Source organism: Macaca nemestrina, chromosome 8 (assembly GCF_043159975.1).
Source record: "Macaca nemestrina isolate mMacNem1 chromosome 8, mMacNem.hap1, whole genome shotgun sequence".
Lineage (NCBI taxonomy): Eukaryota > Metazoa > Chordata > Mammalia > Primates > Cercopithecidae > Macaca > Macaca nemestrina.
The window spans coordinates 59182917-59205958 of NC_092132.1; the positions used below are offsets into that span (position 1 = coordinate 59182917).

Below are 23042 nucleotides of genomic sequence, written 5' to 3' on the forward strand. Positions count from 1 at the left end.
AACTCTGTGCATTCACGTGGCTTTTGGTCTGTGTTTAGACATGGTTTGTTTCTTAATCTTAACCTATTCCTGAAAAAGTCCATTGTGAAATGTCCGTCCCCACATCCCCAAGGTTTCTGCATTTAAGTAAAAATCATTGTTTGAACAGACATGGAAATTGTTTGAACAGATGCCTAAATTCTACCTAATAATCAGAAAAGCATATTATGCTTATGTTATAAATATGAAATTCCTAAAACAATTTTTTTCAGACGATCTTATTGTTCTAGCTGAATAGTATCCCATCTGAGAACCTTTCTGTTCTTAATAGGATGAATGATTTGTGGCATGGTACCTGGTGTACAGACACTAGGTTCAGTAAAATGTCGGGGACTTTGGAATTACCTTAAATGCCATTTGCAGTTGTTTGAAATCATTTCTATTCTTCTCCTTTTTCTTATTTTATTTGTCTTTTTTTCCTTAATACGTCCATTAATTTTTATCACTGAGATGGAATATTCTAGGCTTCTGCTTTTTTCTTGCCTTCAACACTTTGAAGGAGAAATAAGATAATTAGTTGAATAAACAAACAGTACATGGCAGAGTAAATCTCCCTTGATAATTCAGTGTAATTTTTCCTCCTTTAATGCACCCCAGACTAGAGGAAATTAACCAGTCCTTTAGGTATTCTAGGTTTCTGTGAATTTCAAGATAGATATTAAGTATTTGAACAGAAAGGCAAATTGGATTGAGAATCATTGCGCATTTGTTTTAGCAATTAGGGGACACCATGGAGCAATCTGTGAATTTACCTGTTACTAGGGTTTGCCCCTCGTAGACACCTGTATTTGTAGACTATGAGAAGTAGGCTCTATTTAGTTAAGGGGTATATTTCTGTGAACTGGCTTGCCTACTGTCTGGTGATGCTGTGCCCAATGTTATGCAGGCAAAGAATGGCACTCTGGCTGCTCCCACTCTCAGTGGATGCTGTGCTTGGTGCATATCCTTGTTTGTTGCAAGGATCAGGTGTGGGTGCTGATGCAGTACTTGCCCCAGCTATACATTTATTCATCCAAAAAATATGTTGGATGCCTACTATGTGCTGAATATTGCAGTATGCTCCAGCGATTCATCAGTGAAGGGACAGCAGGGGTCCTTTCTAAAGTGTTGCTCTGTGTTTTCTGAGTGAGGCAGTGACATCTTTTCAAATTAAGTGTCTTCACCGTTTCCATTTCTGGGCACTAAAATGTCTGCCTTCAGTGAAAATCTATGAATCCATTGGCCTACTTATGTTTTGACATTTCTTTCTGTAATTTGAATCAGAATTTACAGGTAGAAGAATTTGTTCATTTATTCACTAAACAATTATATATTTAGTACTGCCATATGTGCCAGACCCTATGCCGAGCATTGAGTAAACAGCAGTGATCAAAAAGATAAGTTCCTTACTTTCACAGTGTGTATTTGGATGGGAAGACCAACATTGCAAAACAAAGAAACAGATACATTTATGATTACAAATTGTGATAAGAATTATGAGCTTAAAAAACAGGGTGCTTCGCTGGGAGTGGTAGCTCATGCTTGCAATCCCAACATTTTAAGAGGCTGAGGCAGGAGGATTGCTTGAGGACAGGAGTTTTAGACACCCCAAGCAACATAGTGAGATCCCATCTCCAAAAAGAAAAAAGAATAGCTAAGTGTGGTGGTATGCACCTCTAGTCTCACTACAGGTACATACCTGATGGGGAGGCTGAGGCAGGAGAGCCACTTGAGCCCAGGAGTTTGGGGCTGCAGTGAGCTAAGATCATGCCCCTGGAATCCAACCTGGGTGACAGAGTGAGACTCTGCCTCTAAAACCAAGCAATCAAACAGGGAGCTTTGAGAGAGAATAATATAAGGAACCTCCTTATGCTTGGAAGATCTCTTTTAGGAGGTGATATGAGATATTGTCATGTACTGGTGGTTTGCACAATTCTAAAGTTATGGGAGGTGGTCACTGGCGTTGGGCAACCTGGCAATGTGGTGACATTGAAACCTGAAGGGAAGAAAGAGCCAGCCATGTGACAATCCATTGGGAAAAGTCTCTATGTAGAGAGAACATGTATGATGGCCTCAAAATGCACATCAAAACTAGGTGTATCGGCAACCTCAAAAAAGGCCAGTGAGAATAGGTTAGCAGACAGCAAGAAGCCAACAGGAGAAGAGAATGGAAAGGTAGGCAAAGACCTGACCATTATGGGCCTTGTAAGTCACGGTAAAGTTTTTGAGTTTGCTTCAAATCTAATGAGATACAATGGAGAGTCTTAATAAGAGGGTGACATGGTCTTAGGTTTTTAAAGCTCTCTCAGTTGTAGAAGGAGTAATAGGTTGAAAGAGACAGAATAGAGACAAGTTAGAGGTTTATAGCCCTAATCAAAACAAAAGATGATAAGGATTAGATTTAGGAGATGGGTTAAAGGAATATAATTGGGAGAATTTATTGATGGGTTGCAGATGATAGGTGAGAAAGATTAAGATCTCATAATATAACTTCATTACTGACATTTTAAATTTAAAATCTTAATAAACCAAAGCTTTAATAACTAGCGTTTTAAATAATTTTAAGGTTGAACAATGACAGAATTACTTGCAAATAGAAGTCTCAAATTACACTGAGCATAACATAATCTGGTACTCAGTAAATAAGCAAATATATATTTAACAAATAACTTGGTAAGGTAAGTAGAATTTTGCCTCTTCTAACAACTTATGAAAGTAAATTAACACTACATTATTTTTATCATTTTTACTGATTTCTCAAATATTAGTGAAATAATAAATATTAGGACTGAAAAGGTTCACCTGAAGTGCCTTGGCAGACAGTCACTGGCAAACCCAGAACATTTTTGTTGCTGTTGTACAGGAAGGACTCTTTCTGCTGGGCTGGGTAGTTGGTGAGATGGGAGCCTGAGCCGCTGCTGCTGCTCCCTTTGTCACTACCTGGGGAAAGACAGACAGACAGTTCTTCATGACATTTTTGAAGCCCTGGGTACAGTTCCATGAGCTCTTCAACTTTCCAATGATGCGATGTGATAAATTTACCTTTTGTATTTTAAACTTGTGTGATAGGACTTCTGTCATTTTTTGACAGAATGTATTCTGAGCAAGCAAGGATCTTAGTCTCAAACTAGAGGCTGTAACTTAAGGAGAAGGGGAAAAATGAAGCTAACATTAAGAATCAGGACCCTTGACATCTAATTTTGACTCTTCTACTCTTAGGTTTTCTGATTTTAGTTTTCTTATTTGGAAAACTAGTATCCATTCTAGCCCTGAAATTTCTATATTTCTAAGGACCTGTTTTATGTCTGTATTTTAGAATCTTACTTAAATCACACATCCTTTTTTTTTTTTTTGTCTCTGTAGGAAAGATAGAGCTGTAAGGAAATAAAGATGTGTTTCTTAGAAGGCTAAATTGAATAAGAAAACCAAGGAGTATTCATCTTAATGTACTAAAGTTGTCAGCTCAAGATATGATCATAAAAGTAGATTGATTTACTGTAGAAAAATTAATGGGTCATACATGTATGTAAATTTATTTATGGAGATATTATGTTGACATTTAGCTTGAATTTTTTTTGTAAGATAAAGGCCTAGCTATCGATAACATAGAGAATGCTAATCTCTTAGCAACATACAAAACAAATTGTGCTGACCAGGTGGTTTGAGGTCCATAAAAGGTATCATAAAAATATAAAAATGGACTCTCATAGTATTGGCTTGTATCTCTTTGGAGAAACCATGGGTTATACATCTGTTCTCTGGCTTGGTTAAAACTGTTTCCTTTATTTTCCACATCACTGAGTGCATACAAAATGATAACAGAGGCTGGGTTCAGTGGCCCACACCTGTAATCCTAGCACTTTGGGAGGCCAAGGCAGGAGGATCGTTTGAGGCCAGGATCTCAAGACAAACAAAGCAAGACCCTCTCTCTACCAGCAATTATATATATATAAATTAGCCAAGCATGGTGCACCTGTAGTCCTAGCTACTGAGGAGGCTGAGGTGGGAGGATTATTTGAGCCCAGGAGTTCAAGGCTGCAGTGAGCTATGATCACACCATTACACTCAAGCCTGGGGGACAAAGTGAAACTCTGTCTCTAAAATCAACCAATCAATCAATAAATCAATCAATATTAAATAAAAATTAAAAAATAAAATGATAACAGGTGTATGCTTCCCTTTGGAAGAGAAGACTGATGTTGGGCCAAGAATACTGGAAGCCACAGACATCCTGAGACTGTGAGAATGAACGTTTGTACAGCCCTGTAATTCACACGAGGTGCATGTGTGCTTTGACATACTGGCTGAGAAACTCTGGCTTAAAAACGTAAAGGTGACATAGATGTTCCCATAAATTTTTTTGGTTTTTTTCCAAATGAATGCTCAAAAACTCCCTTCCTGGCCAGGCACGGTGGCTCACATTTGTAATCCCAACACTTTGGGAGGTCGAGGTGGGTGGATCACGAGGTCAGGAGTTTGAGATCAGCCTGGCCAATGTAGTGAAACCCCGTCTCTACTAAAAATACAAAAATACAAAAATTAGCTGGTGGACATCAGTAATCGCGGCTACTCAGGAGGCTGAGGCAGGAGAATCGCTTGAACATGGGAGGTGGAGGTTGCAGCGAGCCGAGATTGCGTCACTACACTCCAGCCTAGGCAACAGGGTGAGACTCCATTTCAAAAAACAAACAAACAAACAAACAAAACCTCCCTTCCTTAAATTCTGGCCTTAGATTTGCGTCAGTTGGCAGTGTCATTTAGTCCCTAAAACTTAATATAACAGGGGTGCTAGCCCTTTTAGAAGCCTGTAAAGAAATACTCTTGCTCTACATAAACTTTATACAATAAGCAGACTACTTCATAATTCCTATTTAATAAAAAGGGAGCTTTTCCCTTGTGTCTGCAACAACCACATTAACAGAATGCCTAAGATGAGGGATCACTCTCTATTAAGTATAGCTGTGCAGGTGGGTCCTTTGGCTGTCCAGCAAAAGCTGCCATACTGCCTTCTCTTGGTCTGTGAGAGGTTAAATGCTTTGCTTCCACAGTGTCTGTGAGTTTAAAGCTAGCATTTGTTTTCTTATTCTGAGTCTATTCTTTATCAATTTAGTGTTTACAATAGTTAAAATTGGTAAAATACATAGGGAAAACCTAAAGAACTTAGGTGGGAAAATGTTCAAGCATTAGCTTGATCTGAAAAGAATGTGCTTCTCATTCATATGCTTTTACTTCGTTTTCCTCAGGTAAAGTTATCTCTCAAAGCAGGCTACTCTCATGGCTCCAACCCAGAGTGAATTTTCAAAACAGTCCTACTCCCTGTTGAGGTTTCTTCTGCATTGACTGTTGATTTTGGCTTTATTTATTTATTTTTTTTACAGAGGCGTTCCATTTCTCCTTGCTGCTGCCTTCCCATATTTTAAAATTACTCCTGTCTTGAGTCAATTTATGTTTTCCATGTGGCTTTGGAGGGGTGAGCAGTGTGCCCAGCTGTTTTTGATTTATACACACTCATTCTCTCCACAGTCTTGTCTGAAAATGGCCTCATCAATGCAGGAGAGCAGAGGCTACTTCCTGAACATAAAGATACATGCTTCCCCCTGGGAAATATACTGATTTAAATTTCCACCTGCTCTTCCGGGATTTATAGTATTTACTGAGGAGGTTATGTGTCTGTCCTGCTCACTATTTACTCTTCCACTTGGCTTACTTTTATTTGACTTTAAGCAATAAAAGTTGACTAAAAAGATAGAAATGATTCATTTCTAGGTGACACGAGGAAATGTGAGAGTGCAATTTCCTTCCATTTCACCAAAGGTAAAGGCTTAAAAGTAGTTTTTTTTTTTTCCATTTGATCATTCAGTCCTGGAGTGTGCTTCAAGAAACATCAGCTGTTCAGCATTTACTTTTATTTTACTTTATTTTTTATTTTCCTACAACATGGTCACTGCACAATTAAAAAAAAAAAACTCACAAATTTTCACCTACTGTTCTTGCAAAAACCAGTAGCATTGGGTAATGCATTTAATGAATAAGAACATTAATAGTTTTAAGAAGTAGAATATGGATGCTTTGGAGTATAATTTCAATTCGTTATGTAAGCAAACTACTTGTGACCTTGGTCTCTTCACCTTCTCCGTGATTGACATGATTGACTTGGTTAGGCAGGTAGGGAGCCCTTCTCCAGCTAAGAGGTTGCCTCCATCCTGAAGCTACTTGCTCAGCACAACAGGATGTCCTTCTAAGAGATGGGAAAAGTATGTGTGTACGTATACTTTATTTTTCAAATTAAAATTATTTTCCATTTATTGCTTTCTAACCTGTCATTTCTTCCATTCCCCAACTTATGCAATGGAGATGTCTATCCTGGACTCTATAGAGGTCTATATCTAGATTGCTCATGAATGGATTTTAGAGCATCCATAGCCCTTTCATGCATTATGCAAAAATTTTGGGAGGATGTGCAAATGTCTATTATTCTGAAGAAACATATCCATGGATTGAAGTCATTGTTAACGACTTATTAAATTCTATAAATAAAATAATCTTGATGTTTCATGGAGTTATATCCAGTATAAGACACAGTTAAACTATGAAGTGTTAATTCCCTATGACATAATTTATGTTTGTTTATTTATTTGCATATCTGGATCCTACAGAACTTCCTTATGATCCACCTACTGAAAAGCATTGGGGCTCTGAAGGATTTATTCAACATATGCAACTGTCATTTTACAACCATGGTGAATCCTTGTGTACAAATACATGATCTAGACACTGGGATCTGGGATTTTGGTCACCCACCCATCTAAGCTGATCTTAATAAATATATTACTGAATTTTTAAAAATCGAATAATGAAGATATTAAATCTGAATTCTGTTTGTTTTTTATTTTCAAAATAATCTTTTAATTTTTAAAAATTCCTGATGTTGTAGAAATAACCGGAAATATATTGGTATCCACTCTTACATTTATATGAAAAACAAAATTTAAAACTCAAGTTGAAATAAACCCAAAATGTGAAACAGTGAGCATCTTACACAATGAAATGTACATCTCAGCATTAACAACTAAGTAGCTAAATAGATGCTTTAATTTTTTAAAACCTACAAAAGTAGGATCAGAAAATGTATAAATTATTTAAAATCTAGAATTGCTATTTGCTTAAAAGATAAAGGTAATAATGACATTCACCACTGAAGAGCTTGACTCAGTGTCAGCGAATCTGGTGCTGCCATCTGACCATCGATAAGAGATCCGTCCCACTAGCAAGTATCACCAGTCTCAGGGATACCAGGAGTCTGCTATTGCCGTAGAGCTACTGATGTAGGTTTATATTTTGTCAGTAAGCCTAGCTTTTGAATGGCGTTTGTGGATCTAGTTAGAATGGTAATTCTCAGGGGACAATTCCTTTCTAATATATTGATACTCACAATGGTCTCTATGTGCATCTTCTTTACTTATTCTGCTTTCATTCCAAAGATAACTCTAACCTGGCCTTGCTTACATAAGAAGCCAGATGTCATCCATGTTGAGTAGGGCTGTGATGAGTTGGATTTCAATTACTGACCAAATGTTCAGTAAGTGGTGGAAGTTGAAAACTGCAGCACAGCTGACTGAGGAGAAAGGGGGAGTCAGTGGAAAAGCCGGATGGAATAATGAAGATGCTGGAGAGAGGGATTACTTAGGTAAAGTAGTTTGGGCATTATTCGAGTTTCCACGTCCTGTGTTTGTGCATGTATAAAACTTATACATCTTATGACTATGCAGTCATCCAAGATGACATCAAAACTCTTGGGCTCAGCTATTGTGAGACATAAGGGATGAAATCACTGAGAATAATGCCATCTGATAATGCCACATATATTCCTCAGCAATTCTTACTCAGTATATATAGTGTATATAAGTACTAGTGATTCCATTTGCTGAAGTGGAGAGAAAATGACTCAAAGTGAATAAAATGAATCATATAACAGGGAGAATTTTGTCTGCTTCTGAGAGTAACTAAGACAAAACAGAATGAAACTGTAATTGCATCTTTCCTGTGTCTTGTCTGTGAGATCTAAGAGATCTAAGTGGTAGACTTAAAAATTACTATTAATGAAGCGCCTCAGATCTGATTATCACCAAGACTTTCTTCACTCTACAATTTGTTTTATTTGAGTTGGAGTCTTGCTCTGTCGCCAGGCTGGAGTGCAGTGGTGCGATCTCGGCTCACTGCAACCTCCACCTCCTGGGTTCAAGCGGTTCTCCTGCCTCAACGCCTGAGCAGCTGGGATTACAGGCGTGTGCCACCACGCCTGGCTAATTTTTGTATTTTTAGTAGAAATGGGATTTCGCCATGTTGGCCAGGCTGATCTCAAATTCCTGACCTCAAGTGATCTGCCCACCTCAGCCTCCCAAAGTTCTGGGAGTACAGGAGTGAGCCAGGCCTATAAATATTTCTTTTAGCCTCCCAATGCCCTGTTACACTGTTGCCATGCTGTGGAGGGGATGGGGGGCCCTCCAGGGTGCTTAATGGAATTCTGTCATTGTTCAGTAATACTTAGCTTCTGGGCCAAACTCAGATTCACTATCCCCACCAGCCCTCAGTCAGTGTTCCTTTTTCCTAAAGCATCTGAACAACCAAAATGACTGCATTTCTTCTGAAATGTTCTCCAAAAGTCCTGAGAATTGCAGCTGCTACATTTGTATCCCATAGAGCAACACAATTCTGCAACTGCAAAATCTCATTAGAGGACTAGCAAATTCTGCCCTCAGATAGGCTGATAGAGGACCTGTGAACCTCTGAGAGCAATGGATGGGAGCAGAAGGCTGGAGACCCTCAGAATACAGACAGGACTGGCTGCAGACCACCAAGAATTCTGCCTAGAGTTTAATTGGAATATAATGTTCTGACACTAACTGCAGCAGATAGAGGAGGAATTTGAGGGACTGATGAAATGTTCAGGAGGAGAGTAGAGAAGGGATGGTGAAGTGCCTCAGCTTCAGTCACTTAGAACAAGATTTCTTTTTTTTTTTTTTTTTGAGACGGAGTCTTGCTGTGTGGCCCGGGCTGGACTGTAGTGGTCCAATCTTGACTTACTGCAACCTCCGCCTCTCAGGCTCAAACAATCCTCCCACCTCAGCCTCCCGAGTAGGTGGGACTACAGACATGTATCACCACATCTGGCTAATTTTTGTGTTTTTAGCAGAGACGGGGTTTTACCATGTTGGCCAGGATGGTCTCAAATGCCTGACCTCAAGTGATTCACTTGCCTTGGCCTCCCGAAATCCTGGGATTACAAGTGTGAGCCACTGCACCCTGCTCAAGAAATTAGTTTTTGCTTCACTGTTTTCCGTGTTCCATATATAGTACCTGAACTTTTGGGCCTCATTTTATAAGATGTTTTTCAAAGGTTCATGTTTTCCATTGCAGCCCAGTTTCCTGAGGCATGATGAAGCAGTCAGATCCCCGCTCAGCCACTGAAAAGCTGTGAAACTTCAAGGTAAATTCTTCAAATCGCAACATATATATCCTTATCCAAGCCAGGGGCACACTTTCTACTTGCCCCAAGGGATTAGGGAAGTTCCTTTCTTCTATATTCACATGACGGTTGGACTCTTGGGTAGCTGAGGAAGGGGTTAGAAGGATTGGAATCTTCTGTTTATATCCAGGAAAACAGAATTTAACTTCAGCCTACAGCCTTGTGGCACATTAAGGGCCCTACCCATACCACAGAGAGGTGGGGTGGGAAGGGGATAGTCTGAGAATCACCTTGGAGTCTTTCTTCAAGCTACCCCTTTCCCATCAGTGTCTTTTCTCCCAACCTTTAAGGGAGCCCTAAGCCTTAAATCCATCATCAAAAACCACAAGTTAAAATGAACAACAGGGGTGTCTCTGGGTCCAAGTCCCCCACCGTGAAGGACAGCATCCTGAGCAAGGCGGGGAAGATGCTTTCCAGACCAGGGGCCTTACTTGGTCAGCGGCTGCTTTGGTTCCAGCTGATGGGTCTGCACTGGAGTCCTCCAGGGGGATACCATCAGGACCCCAGTGTGGGTTGGGCCTCCTGCATAGATGTGAGGCGGGGCACTTGGCTTTCTTCCTGGTTCTATGAGCCACTACTTTACTGTATGCTTAAAAGTTCCATTGGCTGGGTGTGGTGGCTGTATTCCTAGCACTTTGGGAAGTTGAGGTGGGAGGAATGCCTGAGCCCAGGAGTTTGAGATCAGCCTGGGCAACATGTAGAGACACTATCTCTACCTTAAAAAAGAAAAAGAATTAGCCAGTTGTGGTCGCACACACCTCTAGTTCCAGCTACTTGGGAGGCTGAGAAGCAGGAGGATCACTTGAACCTGCGAGGTTGAGGCTCCAGTGAGCTGTGATCCCACCCCTGCATTCCAGCCTGGGTGATGGAGCAAGATCCTGTTTCAACAACAACAAAAAGGTTCCTATCACTAAAATTACTAAAATATTTAACTAAAAAAGCTGGATTTTTGCAGAAAATTTGATTTACTCCTTGTTCTATGCATCTAATTCTAGATATCAATATTTGTATACTCTCTGTAAATATTCTGATTTGAAGAATTTTCAAATATATATGGGTTTATTTTTTAAAACATAGCAAATGTAGATTTTACATTTAGGAATATCTTTTATATTTAAAGGAAGGACTTGAGCAGTGCTGTGTTGCCTTTGTTTTCCTGGTAGCTCTATGCACCATTGCTACTGAGATTTTAATAGAGAATCCATACCCTGCAAACTGAACTTGCGGTTTTTGAATGAGTAAACTACAATTAAGGAGGTCATTTTCTTCTCATGTAAAGAAGGAAGAAACCACAAGAAAGAGAGATATACCTTTTATTTAGAGAAAGGTGTGAAAAGCAAATTTATTAACAAATTGAACACTGCTTGCATCTAGAAGATAGAATTTGGAGTTGTGTTGCTTTCTCAAGCTGATTGGATCAAAGTATATTAGAAAAACAAAATAAGGGGCCAGGTGCGGTGGCTGAACAAGGGGCCTGTAATCCCAGCACTTTGGGAGGCCGAGTAGGGTGGATCATGACGTCAGGAGTTCAAGATCAGCCTGACCAAGATGGTGAAACCCCAGCTCTACTAAAAATACAAAAAATTAGCCAGGTGTGGTGGTGGGCGCCTGTAATCCCAGCTACTTGGGAGGCTTAGGCAGAGAATTGCTTGAATCCAGGAGGCAGAGGTTGCAGTGAGCCGAGATTGTGCCACTGCACTCCAACCTGGGCGACAGAGCGAAACTCTGTCTCAAAAAAAAAAAAAAAAAAGCAAAACAAACAAACAACACATTTTCCAACAAATGTGAACCATGTTGGCTACATACAGCTTTGGATTTCTGTGAATCTAGGCAAGGAACAGACAGTTAAAATGTCAATGAAGCCCAGCACAGTGGCTCACGCATATAATCCCAACACTTTGGGAGGCCAAGGGGGATCGTGGATCCCTTGAGCCCAGCAATTCGACACTAGCCTGGGTAATATGTAGAAACCCTGTCTCTACAAAAAATACAAAAATTAGCTTTGTGTGGTGGTGTGCACTTGTAGTCCCAGCTACTTGGGAGGCTGAGAAGTGGGAGGATCACTTGAGCCTGGGAAGTGGAGGCTGCAGTGAGCTGTGCTCACACCACTGCACTGTAGCCTAGGTGACAGACTGAGACCTTGTCTAGAAAAAAATTTAAAAGAGAAAAAGCAAAGGAGACATTCCGTATTTGGACCTGTAGCGAAGCATGGAAAAGCATGAATAAAATACTTTTATTAGGTCCAATTTTTAACATGATCAAACAAGAATAAGAAAAATACCATAGGGTTAATTAAAATTAACCTGTAAGACCCAGTGAAGAATGAGACAGACATGTGGAAACAAGATCTAATGCCACTGAGAGTAAGGAAATGCTTTGTTTCAGGGCTGGCTTACTGTGTTTCCATGGATTTGCAGCTCAAGAAGATATAGTGTGGCTTACTTTTGTGTAGTCTAGATAATACAACATAATTTCTTTTATTTTCTTCAATAACTTCCTTTCAACATTTATAATTTTCTGCATTTGAGAACTTCACTTGGGTTATAAAATTGGAATGTAACTGTTGATTTTAGTTCGATGCCTCTGTGAAATACATTCTGCTATCCACACAATATTTCTCATTTCCTGTTCCTTCAGCTTTACATATGCATAAAACACACCGTAGTGGAACTGTCTGTTGAATGCCAGCACATTCATTTGTACCTGAGGAAAGAAAAAAAGTAACACAGATCATCAACTTATTTGGAACATTATGAAATAATATTAAGCTGCTGACTGGCTTGTACATGTGCAGTGCTTATTTGTGTTTAAATAAGCAATCTCTAAATTGGGCCTAATAGAGGAGTATGGTGACAACTCAGAAAGTTCTAAATGGAGAGTGTCACTCTGCAGATAAATGTAGACAATGGAAGTTATTAAAGTAGAATCACAAGAAAAGCTCCAAATTGAAATAGGATAACTTTTACACTGTTGGTGGGAGTGTAAATTAGTTTAACCATTGTGGAACATAGTGTGGCAATTCTTCAAGGATCTAGAACCAACACCACCATTTGACCCAGCAATCCCGTTACTGGGTATATACCAAAAGGATTATAAATCATTCTATTATAAAGATACATGTGCACATGTTTATTGCGGTACTGTTCCTAATAGCAAAGACTTGGAACCAACCCAAATGCCCATCAATGATAGACAGGATAAAGAAAATGTGGCACATATACACAGTGGAATACTATGCAGCCATAAAAAATGATGAGCTCATGTCTTTTGCAGGGACATGAATGAAGCTGGAAACCATCATTCTCAGCACACTAACACAGGAACAGAAAACCAAACACCACACGTTCTCACTCATAAGTGGGAGTTGAACAATGAGAACATATGAGCACAGGGAGGGGAACATCACACACTGGGGCCTGTTGGTGGCGGGGGCAGGGGGGAGCATAGGGGAGGGATAGCATTAGGAGAAATACCTAATGTAGATGAGGGGTCGAGGGGTGCAGCAAACCACCATGGCACATGTATACCTATGTAACAAACCTGCACGTTGTGCACATGTATCCCAGAACTTAAAGTATAATAATTTTTTTTAAAAAAAGAAACATTATCTCGTATGATTAACCAAAATTTTACACTAAAATTTGTAGCATTTGTAATAACGTTCTTCAGCAAATTCCATGAGGAATGGAATGTACTTCCATTAATTCCTGCAGTTTTTAAGTAAACTCTTTTAGAAGGGGGAAAAAGAAGAAAAAAGAAAAGCTCCAAACTTTAGCAGCACTGCTAGCATGAAGATTCCTAGGTGTGTGTGTAACTTTGTAGTAATAATACAGTAATACTGCTTATCAGGCTATGAATGTGCCTAATCAATTGACATGATCAGTTGTAAAAAGAAAATCCAAAGTAAGAAAATATATAAAATCCACAGTAAAAGAAAAATAAGCTAATAGCATTTTCACTTATCATACCTCATGCTCGTAAAACACGTCCTCCAATGTCTTTCCCCCACTGCCACTTACAGCTTCAAATAAAGGTTTGTATACCTTAAAAACAAAAATGTTAATTTTAAATACATTTTCATTTCTTATAAATGTATGTAAGTATATTTTTCCTAGCATTATAGAAATTGCACATATATTTAAGAAAAAAAACTATACCAGGAGGACTGAAGGTTTTTTTTTTATAGGATTTTGGCCTCCCAAAGAAACAACAAAAAATCCAAATAACAAGAGTGAGGATGAAATTCTAGCCTACTGGCTTGTTTAGGGCTACAAGGCAATTCAACTCTCAGTATACAGTGTTTGAACTCATTTTCTCACTCAGGGTCTTGGGGCTAGCTAGGTACATTATAGAAGCTCAGTGAATGCTCATGATTTGATCGGTATGGGCTCACAGGTTCTTTGAGATGAAAATTGATAAAATTCACATGCGATTTCCAGTGTGGAAGGGGTCGAATGTGGGAGAAATTCAAATTTTCATATTGTGCTAAAGAGTCTCACGCAATTACTTATGAGATGTCACAAAGTTTATGCATTTGCTGACTTTCATCTTTCCTGGAGTGCTTCAGAACCCCACAGGAAAAAATGAGTGTCATTCTAGCCCTGGAAAAGTTACCTGGAGGTTATGTAACTCTGTGCAAGTCAGAGGGAATGCAAGCTGAGCCGACGCGTACAACCTTAAGCTGAGGTGTTTTAGGTGCTCCAAGAGCAACTGGATGCTGGAGTGGGGGAAGGACACAAGCAGCTGTCTTTCCTCTCCTGATTTCTGGCCACTCAGCAAGGTGAGTGGAAAAACTAATACATCCATATCCTTCCTTGCAGTCCACCTAGACGTTCTGTGCCTAACCTTGTTTCCTTAGTGGGTACCTGAAAGGGCTGCTGGATCAGACTATTTTACATAACGTTGATATGAGCTCACATTTCCAGAACACTCCACCAGTCTCCTGGGGGAACTTGCTTTATCAAACACTTCAAAAGGAGTGCTCAGATGACCATTCCCCGGAGATTTAAACAAGTACTTGCTTGGCAGGAACCTTAAAAATTAGCAGCTTGGGCTAAAAACTTAACGTGTCCCTTGCTGAAGCTTGCTTCAGCACTGCTTGCTACCTTACAAATGTTATTACTTCTTTTGAGTGTAAGTGGACATTTGATGTGTGAGCTTCTAAAGCACATGGAAATGAATTAACACAAGGGACTTAGGGAAGCCAGGGTCATCACATACTCCGTAATGATCTGCTACGTTCTTCATCTGGTCAAAGTCTTCTGCTTGAGCCAACAGCCGCAACCCCTCAGGATAGAGCTTGCCGAAGGTTGGATAGAGGGTCTCCCGGTCTTCTTTGCTCAATTCAGTACCAAAGGAGTTAAGAGTGATGATAAAAGCACGTCTGTCGGCCTCAAACTGAATTTGCAAGACAAAAACCAGTAAAATCTAATAAACTGCTAAATGCTATAAACAGACTCTTAACTACACAAATTCATTTCTGAAATGATTTGCTTTCCTTTCTGGATCTATGTCTAATTATACTCCAGACATGTGTTATTAGTGTTCCCCTAGTCTTTTCTTGTAATGGAGTAACTCTGCTTGCCAGAGAAGGATCACACAGCAGCAATGATGACCTATGACTCCTGAAACCCCAGTAAGCTTTATTTCCCGGGCACCCTGCAATGAATTCCTCACGTGTCTCTGTCACATTAGGCCACTAGCGTCGCAAGTGTCTCTTCTATAAAAAGGAGAATAATACCTATTTCTTAGGGTTCATTCAGGTACAGAACCAGGTAATATAAGTGGAAGTGCTTAGAATGATATTTGGAACAAAAAGTGCATGCCATACATGTTAATATCGCTTCCTAGTTGTCAATGTCAGCATAACTTTTTACATAATGAAATTTTGTGCTACCTACCATTTGTTTATACTTTCATGCCTTTGGTTTTCTTTGTTAGTGTCCTAGGTGAGGTATCAATAAATCTAAGACTAGCTAAGAACTATGTGGGGTGGGACAAGTAATGTTTCTCTCAAGAAGTTTTCTTCTTTGTAAGATGCTGGAGTGTGGCTAACGATCTTCAAGATAGGTCAACACATACTCACAGCCTGTCTTCTCTGTGCTGAACTAGGCACCTGGGCTCCCATCCCTCCATCATTCCTATTTCATCTGACCCCTCAAGTCTTTCTTGAAATTTCATTTATATTCCTTTGAGCTCCATGTTTCTACTGTCTCTTGGTTCTCCTCCTATCGACTCTGGCCATTCCATCTCAGTCTCTCCTTCAGGGACTCCTCCTCTACCTACTGTGGGGGCTTGCCATGGTTTCCTTGGGCTAAGCAGCAATTCTCTAGGTACTGCAAATGTCCAGTACTTACCACTTCATTTTGAAATCTGTGCCTGTGTTTCTCCCCACTTCATTGTTCTTTTTTTTTTCTTTCTTTTGAGATTGGGTCTCACTCTCTCATCCAGGCTGGAGTGCAGTGGTGGGGTCAGGAGTCACTGCAACCTCAACCTCCCAGGGCTCAGGTGATCCTCCCACTTCAGCCTCCCAAGTGGCAGGGACTACAGGCATGTGACACCATGCCTGGCTAACTTTTCTTGTAGAGATGGGATTTTGCCATAATGCCCAGGCTGGTCATGAACTCCTACGCTCAAGAAATCCTCCCTCCTGGGCCTTCTAAGTGTTAGGATTACAGGCATGAGCCACCATGCCCAGCCTTTTGTTCCTTTTTTAATAGCCAGTGCCTGACACATAAGAAAGTCTTAAGTACTTACTGAATCCAACAGAGTGATGTGTGATCCCCTAATACTTTGAAAATTCTCCAACATTCTCCATAATGTTGCTATTCAAAGCAATATTTTGTGGCTCAGTAGCTTTGACGTCACCTGGAAGCTTGTTAGAAGTGCAGAGTCTCAGGCCACAGTCCAGCCCTACTCAACCAGAATCTGCATTTTCATAGGATTCCCAGGCTATCCGTATGCACATGAAAGCTGAAAAGAATTGCTGTGCTATCCTCTAATCAGCTTTTGACTGGTTAACCGATAACAAAACCCAACTTGCAACAGATTTCACCGGAACTGTTATGTAAGAACAGGTGTTTTCTATCAGGAGAGTGAGAGTTAGTTCCATCTGATCCTTTTGATTGCTCTCATGGAGATTATGGGTGAGCTGAAAAGTAGGGAGTGGCTTTATTTGGAAGCAAAGGCAGCTGTCTCTGGCTACTGAATATAACCAGTCCTGTCAGTAATTTTAGACCTTCTAGGGATAAGAGAAGAAATGCAAGAGGAAGATTTCATGGCAATAAGAAAACTTCAGACAAAAATTAGGGCAGCAAGAGCAACAATGGAGGTAATTGTCCCAGATGTTCTTTAATGTGCTCTCTGATTCTAAAATGTTATGATCTTATAAGAGAATTAGGGCAAGGTAGGCAGCATTGCAGACATGCAAACAGCAGAGGCCAGGTTGGAGGAGGGAGCTGCAGGAAGTAAAACAGGATGTTTTGGAGGAATTGTCATCGCTCAATCATTGGAAAAGCAATTGGAGAAGTGGGAAGGACAGATAGCTGGGGAGAGAATATGAATACAAGAAGAAAGGACTTTAGCTGATACAGGTTATCAGAGCCCCCCATCTTCTCACTACCTTCTTGTCCTTGTTACCACTTCTTCCCTTAGCCTACCACACATGTGCTCTCTTCCATAACTCTGCATGCCGAAATCCTCCCTGCATTCGCGTCCCATCAATTATCATCTTTTTCATAAGAAGTCCTTCCATTTCTTCTCTAATTGGATATGATTCCCTTTGAACCCTGATTACATTCCATTTTCCTTTTATCATAACTGACTATGTATCTACCTTACTTTTCTAGTCTAGAGGCTCTTTTGGGTGTGTATATTATCCTCTTAGGGAAAAAACCCATCATTTTAGAATTGGAAAAGGACTGTTCTTTGACCATCCCCAAGCAGAGTTTGACACGCATTTGATTAGAGGAGACCGAATGGTCTGGTGTAGTGTGACTTAGCTCCTGTTTCTTGCAGAGAGTTGGCATGCTGTGTGGTATGGTGTATGTTGGTAGTCCTGTACCTTTCCTTTTACTCTTCCCTATAAAAACATACTCATGTTAAAACTAGACCTTATTTTTTGTTGTTATTGCACGAGATAGCAATATACTGTTGGGAAGAAGGGCACACCTGGCAGGAGGCAGTAGGCGGAGGTGTCAGTGGCAATGGAAAAGAGTAAAGTGAACTGGAATGGAGCCCAGCCTTATCAGCATACACTGACCAGTAGAGATTAAACAAACATATTTTATGCTTGTTTTTCACTGCCCTATTAACCATAAGATTGAAGAGTAGGAGTAAAAGGCAAATATTATACTACAGTGCATTTGCCTTGACCATAAGTCAATTTCTTTTTTTTTCATATGAAGTTATAATCTTGTAATTAGGTCAGATTTTCACATGTAAGCTGAGGTTAATGGTCTCTTCTACCATATTAAGTCTCCGGCCAAATGAGAGTAAATGAGAATATACATGGAATTTATAAATAGTAAGTGCTCTATAGTTACAAAAATAAAAGGGAGGTAATTACACGATCGAAAGTATTTATGTAAACTGACAAACACCCTTTGATCATATAATTATAAACGTTTTAACTCCATGCCCTATGTAGCTGATATTTCTATATAAATAAAAATGGTTCAATGGATTTTTATTTTTATTTTTTAGAGACAGGATCTCACTCTGTCGCCCAGCCTGGAGTGAGGTGGTTTATGGCTCACTGGAACCTGGAACTTCTGGGCTGAGGTGATCTTCCCACCTCAGCCTCCTGAGTAGCCAGGACTATAGGTGTGTTCCACCAGGCCTGGTTAATTTCTGTATTTTTGTAGAGGTGGGATTTTGCTATGTTGTCCAGGCTGGTCTCAAACTCCTGGCTTCAAGCAATTCTTCTGCATAGGTCCCCCAAGGTGCTGGGATTGCAGGCATAAACTACCATGCCTAGCTGCATTCTTTTTTAACGCTGTTTGAAACAAACAAACAACTAATTAATCTGATACCATGAAGATTGGAAAAGTACAATGGGAACACTGGGCATATCATAATTTGATCATATCATCCCAGTGATAAGCATTTTTCTGATACTATCTTTTTTTTTTACATTACCGAGGATTACAAAGCATAATTCTTACCTATTTCTTACCTATTCAAAGACAGAATTCTTACCTTACCTATTTACCAATTCTTATAGTACACAGTATGATCTTGCTTATGAATTAGCATTTATGTTTATATAAAAGAATTGTGAATGGTGAATTTAATGCAGAGGCACTATGGCACAGTGGATAAGCACATAAGTACCGGAGCCAACTGCCTGCATTCCAATCCTGACTTACTAGCTGTGAGACACAAGGTAAGTTACTAGCCTTCTCTGTGCCTCAGTTGCTCCTTCTGAAAAACAGATACTAGACTACCTATTCTGTGTGGTTTTGAAGTCTAAGTGAATTCATGTATATAAAGCACTCAGCAATAGTGCTATTGTATACCTTTGATAAGGTTTTGAGTCTTCATATAACTTTTATTTCACATATTTCACAGGTAGAAAGTACACAAACCATTTCTAAACCACAAGAATTATGCTGAGTAGAAATTCTACTTTTGAGCCATAGATAATACAGATTCTTATAGTGTGGCTAGTAGCTGAATTTATGAAAAGAAAGGGTAAGGCTTCATAGGGTCACTAGTTACTCATGTTGCATGATTAGCATGACTGAGAGAGACTATTTTTCATTCTGTCATTTACTATGCCTTAAAAATGTTATTTATTTATTCGATATCCACTTTCTGTACAATATAGATAAGGACAAAAATATTTTTTGGAGATCTTTAATGATAAGATTTTCACTTCATAATTATTTAGGCTTTATTTTAAGAATTTCAGGCTGGGACAACATAAATACATAAATAGACCTCATCTTTTTTTCTCTTCTTTTTCTTTCTTTCTTTCTTTCTTTCTTTCTTTCTTTCTTTCTTTCTTTCTTTCTTTCTTTCTTTCTTTCTTTCTTTCTTTCTTTCCTTCCTTCCTTCCTTCCTTCCTTCCTTCCTTCCTTCCTTCCTTCCTTCCTTCCTTCCTTCCTTCCTTCCTTCCCTTCCTTCCTTCCTTCCTTCCTTCCTTCCTTCCTTCCTTCCTTCCTTCCTTCCTTCCTTCCTTCCTTCCTTCCTTCCTTCCTTCCTTCCTTCCTTTCTTTCTTTCTTTCTTTCTTTCTTTCTTTCTTTCTTTCTTTCTTTCTTTCTTTCTTTCTTTCTTTCTTTCTTTCTTTCTTTCTTTCTTTCTTTCTTTCTGATGGAGTCTCACTCACTCTGTCGCCCAGGCTGGAGTGCAGTGGCGTAATCTCGGCTCACTGCAACCTCCACCTCCCAGGTTCGACCTTCATGCCTCCTGTGCCTCAGTCTCCCAAGAATCTGGGATTACCTACGTGCACCACCACATCCGGCTAATTTTTTTTTGTTTTGTTATTAGAGACAGGGTTTCACCATGTTGGTCAGGCTGGTCTCAAACTCCCAACCTCAGGTGCTACACCCACCTTGGCCTCCCAGAGTGCTAGGATTATAGGTATGAGACACCATGCCCAGCCAAGACCTGGTCTTTTCAAAAAAATAAAAAAACTTAGCTGGGCATGGTGGCATGGGCATGTGGTCCCAGCTACTCAGGAGGCTGAGGTGGGAGGATCATTTGAGCCCAAGAGGTCAAGGCTGCAGTGAGCCATGATCATGCCACTGCACTCCTCCAGTTTGGGTAACAGAGTGAGGCCGCATCTCAAAAACAACAAACAAAATCTCAATAAGGAATAGCAGAATATTTTCAACTATAAAACTTTTTGTTTCTTTTTTCTATATCACCAGTCATCAAGCAAGTAAAATTTTAATGATTAGATGTTTTGAGGGGAGCTAATTTTATCATATGTGGTTTCAGAGCATTAGGTTGAAATATTTGCAAATGAAGTTAATTTTTTTTCTTCTTACCTAAAGGGTAATGCTTATTAGGCTTTTCTCAAAATCAGAATTCCACCCACCAGTGAAGTCACTGTACCAGATAATGTAATGATGAAAAATATTCTTTAGATAAAATGTAGTTTCACAGGGCAAAGTAAGGGCTTATAAAAGCCCAAAGTGATATTTTTTTCTTTTTAAGTGAATTAGAAAATTATTTACTAGCAAGAGGAATAGATGTAAAGTACTCAGTGCAAATTATGTGCAGGATGCCCCACAAATCCTTCTGATCTCTGCCCTGAATCTCCCATGCATTTGTGGGTCAATATTCTTATGCAAGAGGACTCCTAAGCATAGATGAAATCTGTAGTCCTTAAGATGAATTAACAAGAGTATCACATCACCTAGAGAGGTAGATACCCATGGTGGCGTTTGACACGTAATTAAATGAGCTTACCCACTGTGAATCACATAGCTAAGGGGTCTTCCTGCCAAAAGCTGGAATGCTCATGGGATGCTTGGGGCAGCCTTTATTTTAGGATTTATAAGGTACAATGTCCCTGTGGATGAAGTTATAGTGGACTTTTGGTGCCAAGTTGTGGGGGTTCCCAACTACTCAATGTTCCCTCACCAGAGGGAATCTGGGTCATTATTGAGTGTCTATAGTCCATTCATTACTCATAGGGTCAGAGGCATTTGAACCAGAGCAACTCCATCTTGAAGAGGAGCTGGGTAGAATAAGGCTGAGACCTACTGGGCTGCATTCCTAGATGGTTAGGCGTTCTAAGTCACACGACGAGATAGGAGGTTGGCATAAGATACAGGTCATAAACACTTTGCTGATAAAACAGGTTGCAGTAAAGAAGCCTGCTAAAACCTACGAAACCAAGAGTGACCATGGTCCTCTTTACTGCTACACTTCCACCTGCACCATGACAGTTTACAAAGACCATGACAATGTCAGGAAGTTACCCTATATGGTATAAAAAGGGTAGACATGAGTAATCCACCCCTTGTTCAGCATATAATCAAGAAATAACCATAAACACGAGTAACCAGCAGCCCTCGGGGCTGCTCTGCCTATGAAGTAGCCATGCTTTTACTCCTTTACTTTCTTAATAAACTTACTTTCACTTTATAGACCCAAATTCTTTCTTGCTGAGATTCAAGAACCCTCTGTTGGGGTCTGGGGTGGGACTCTTTTCCAGTAACAACAGTATACTAAATTTTTATTGTTTATAATCTATTTTTTACATACTACATCAAAATGAATCATAGCCTAATCTGTGTAAGCATTATTATTTTCTAATTCCAAGATAACTTTTCCATGTAGAAAACTTCCAGGCTCCAACTTAAAGAGTTGGAAAATACAACTCTTAACCAAATACATCAAATAATATATATAGTAAAATGTACTGCTTGTCTTATTTCTAGATTAAAAAAAAAACTTCAAAGATAAGGAAATTTAAGTAAGGTTAAAATAATAAAAAATATGGAAGCACCTTATATAGCATAACAAAATTCAAGGACTCTTTCTTACCTCAAGAATGGGACACATAACGTCTGCTGTGACATCACCATGATTCTTACAGAATTTATAGAATGCCTCAAGGTAAGACTTAAAAAGAAAAAAGATCATAAAGTGATATAATGAATATATATATTCCTTTTGAAAATTTCTAGATCAGCTTTTCATGGTTTATCAAATGCTTTAATGGAAATTGAATTACATCTCCCATAGGGAGATATTTTATAATAAATTTGGTAGAAGCTTTCATATTGCAGCATGTTGCACAGACTAAAAAGGAAATCCAGAAAAGGACAAAACTGCATTTATCATAACTTATAATTACTTAACAAGCACTTTTTTTGCATGGTTTTGGATTATTTCATATGGTTAATTCTTGCTATTTTAACAAGAGTGCCAAGTTCTTTTCTGAGATCAGTGAATAATTTTAGATTCAGCCCTATGCTGACATTTAATCTCTTATAGAGGCACATTTGGGACAGCTTTGAGCTTGGAGCTATATGGGAAAGGTTGTAGGGTCAGACTGCCTGAGTTTGGATCCCAACTCTAATACGTTTTAGCTAACTGACTTCTTCCAAAGAAACCTTGGCTCTCCAAGCCTCAGTTTTCTCCTCTGAGGAATGGAGATAGCATAAACATCATATTTTTGCCAGGTGGATTAAGTGAGTGAAGGCCTATAAATTACTTAGAACAGTGCCTTCTGTTAGTTATATCTCAAAGATGCCTCCTCTAGGCCCATCAGTCACTTTACCAAAAGGAACACTGCCTGCAATACGCTTTTGAAAGGACCACAAGTTTGAACACAGGATGCCATGTATATGGCATGGCCGTATATATTCAGTTACTCTGTGTGAGTGTCCAAAGAGGCTATGGTTATTTGAGTAAAAATGGACAGATTTTGCTCAGTCTATAGTATATACAGCTACTCAAATGGTGGCAGCACAGTCCAGACAGACAATCAGATTATGCAAAGTGGTACCTATGATGCAGTGTACACAAATTGTTCAT

General features: G+C 39.5%; 1 protein-coding gene across 1 annotated transcript in view; it reads right to left on the reverse strand.

Moving 5' to 3' along the window:
* Positions 1-10843: 10843 nt before the first annotated feature.
* The window catches only part of LOC105477373 (ATPase H+ transporting V0 subunit d2), a 52859-nt gene continuing 40660 nt past the window's right edge, over positions 10844-23042 (reverse strand). Inside the window, exons 5-8 of the mRNA XM_071068030.1 lie at positions 22047-22124; positions 14765-14941; positions 13513-13587; positions 10844-12247 (exon numbers count right to left, since the gene is read on the reverse strand). Of these exons, the coding sequence (XP_070924131.1) occupies positions 12086-12247; positions 13513-13587; positions 14765-14941; positions 22047-22124 (492 nt within the window). The 3' untranslated portion in view covers positions 10844-12085. The remainder of the gene's footprint in view (positions 12248-13512; positions 13588-14764; positions 14942-22046; positions 22125-23042) is intronic.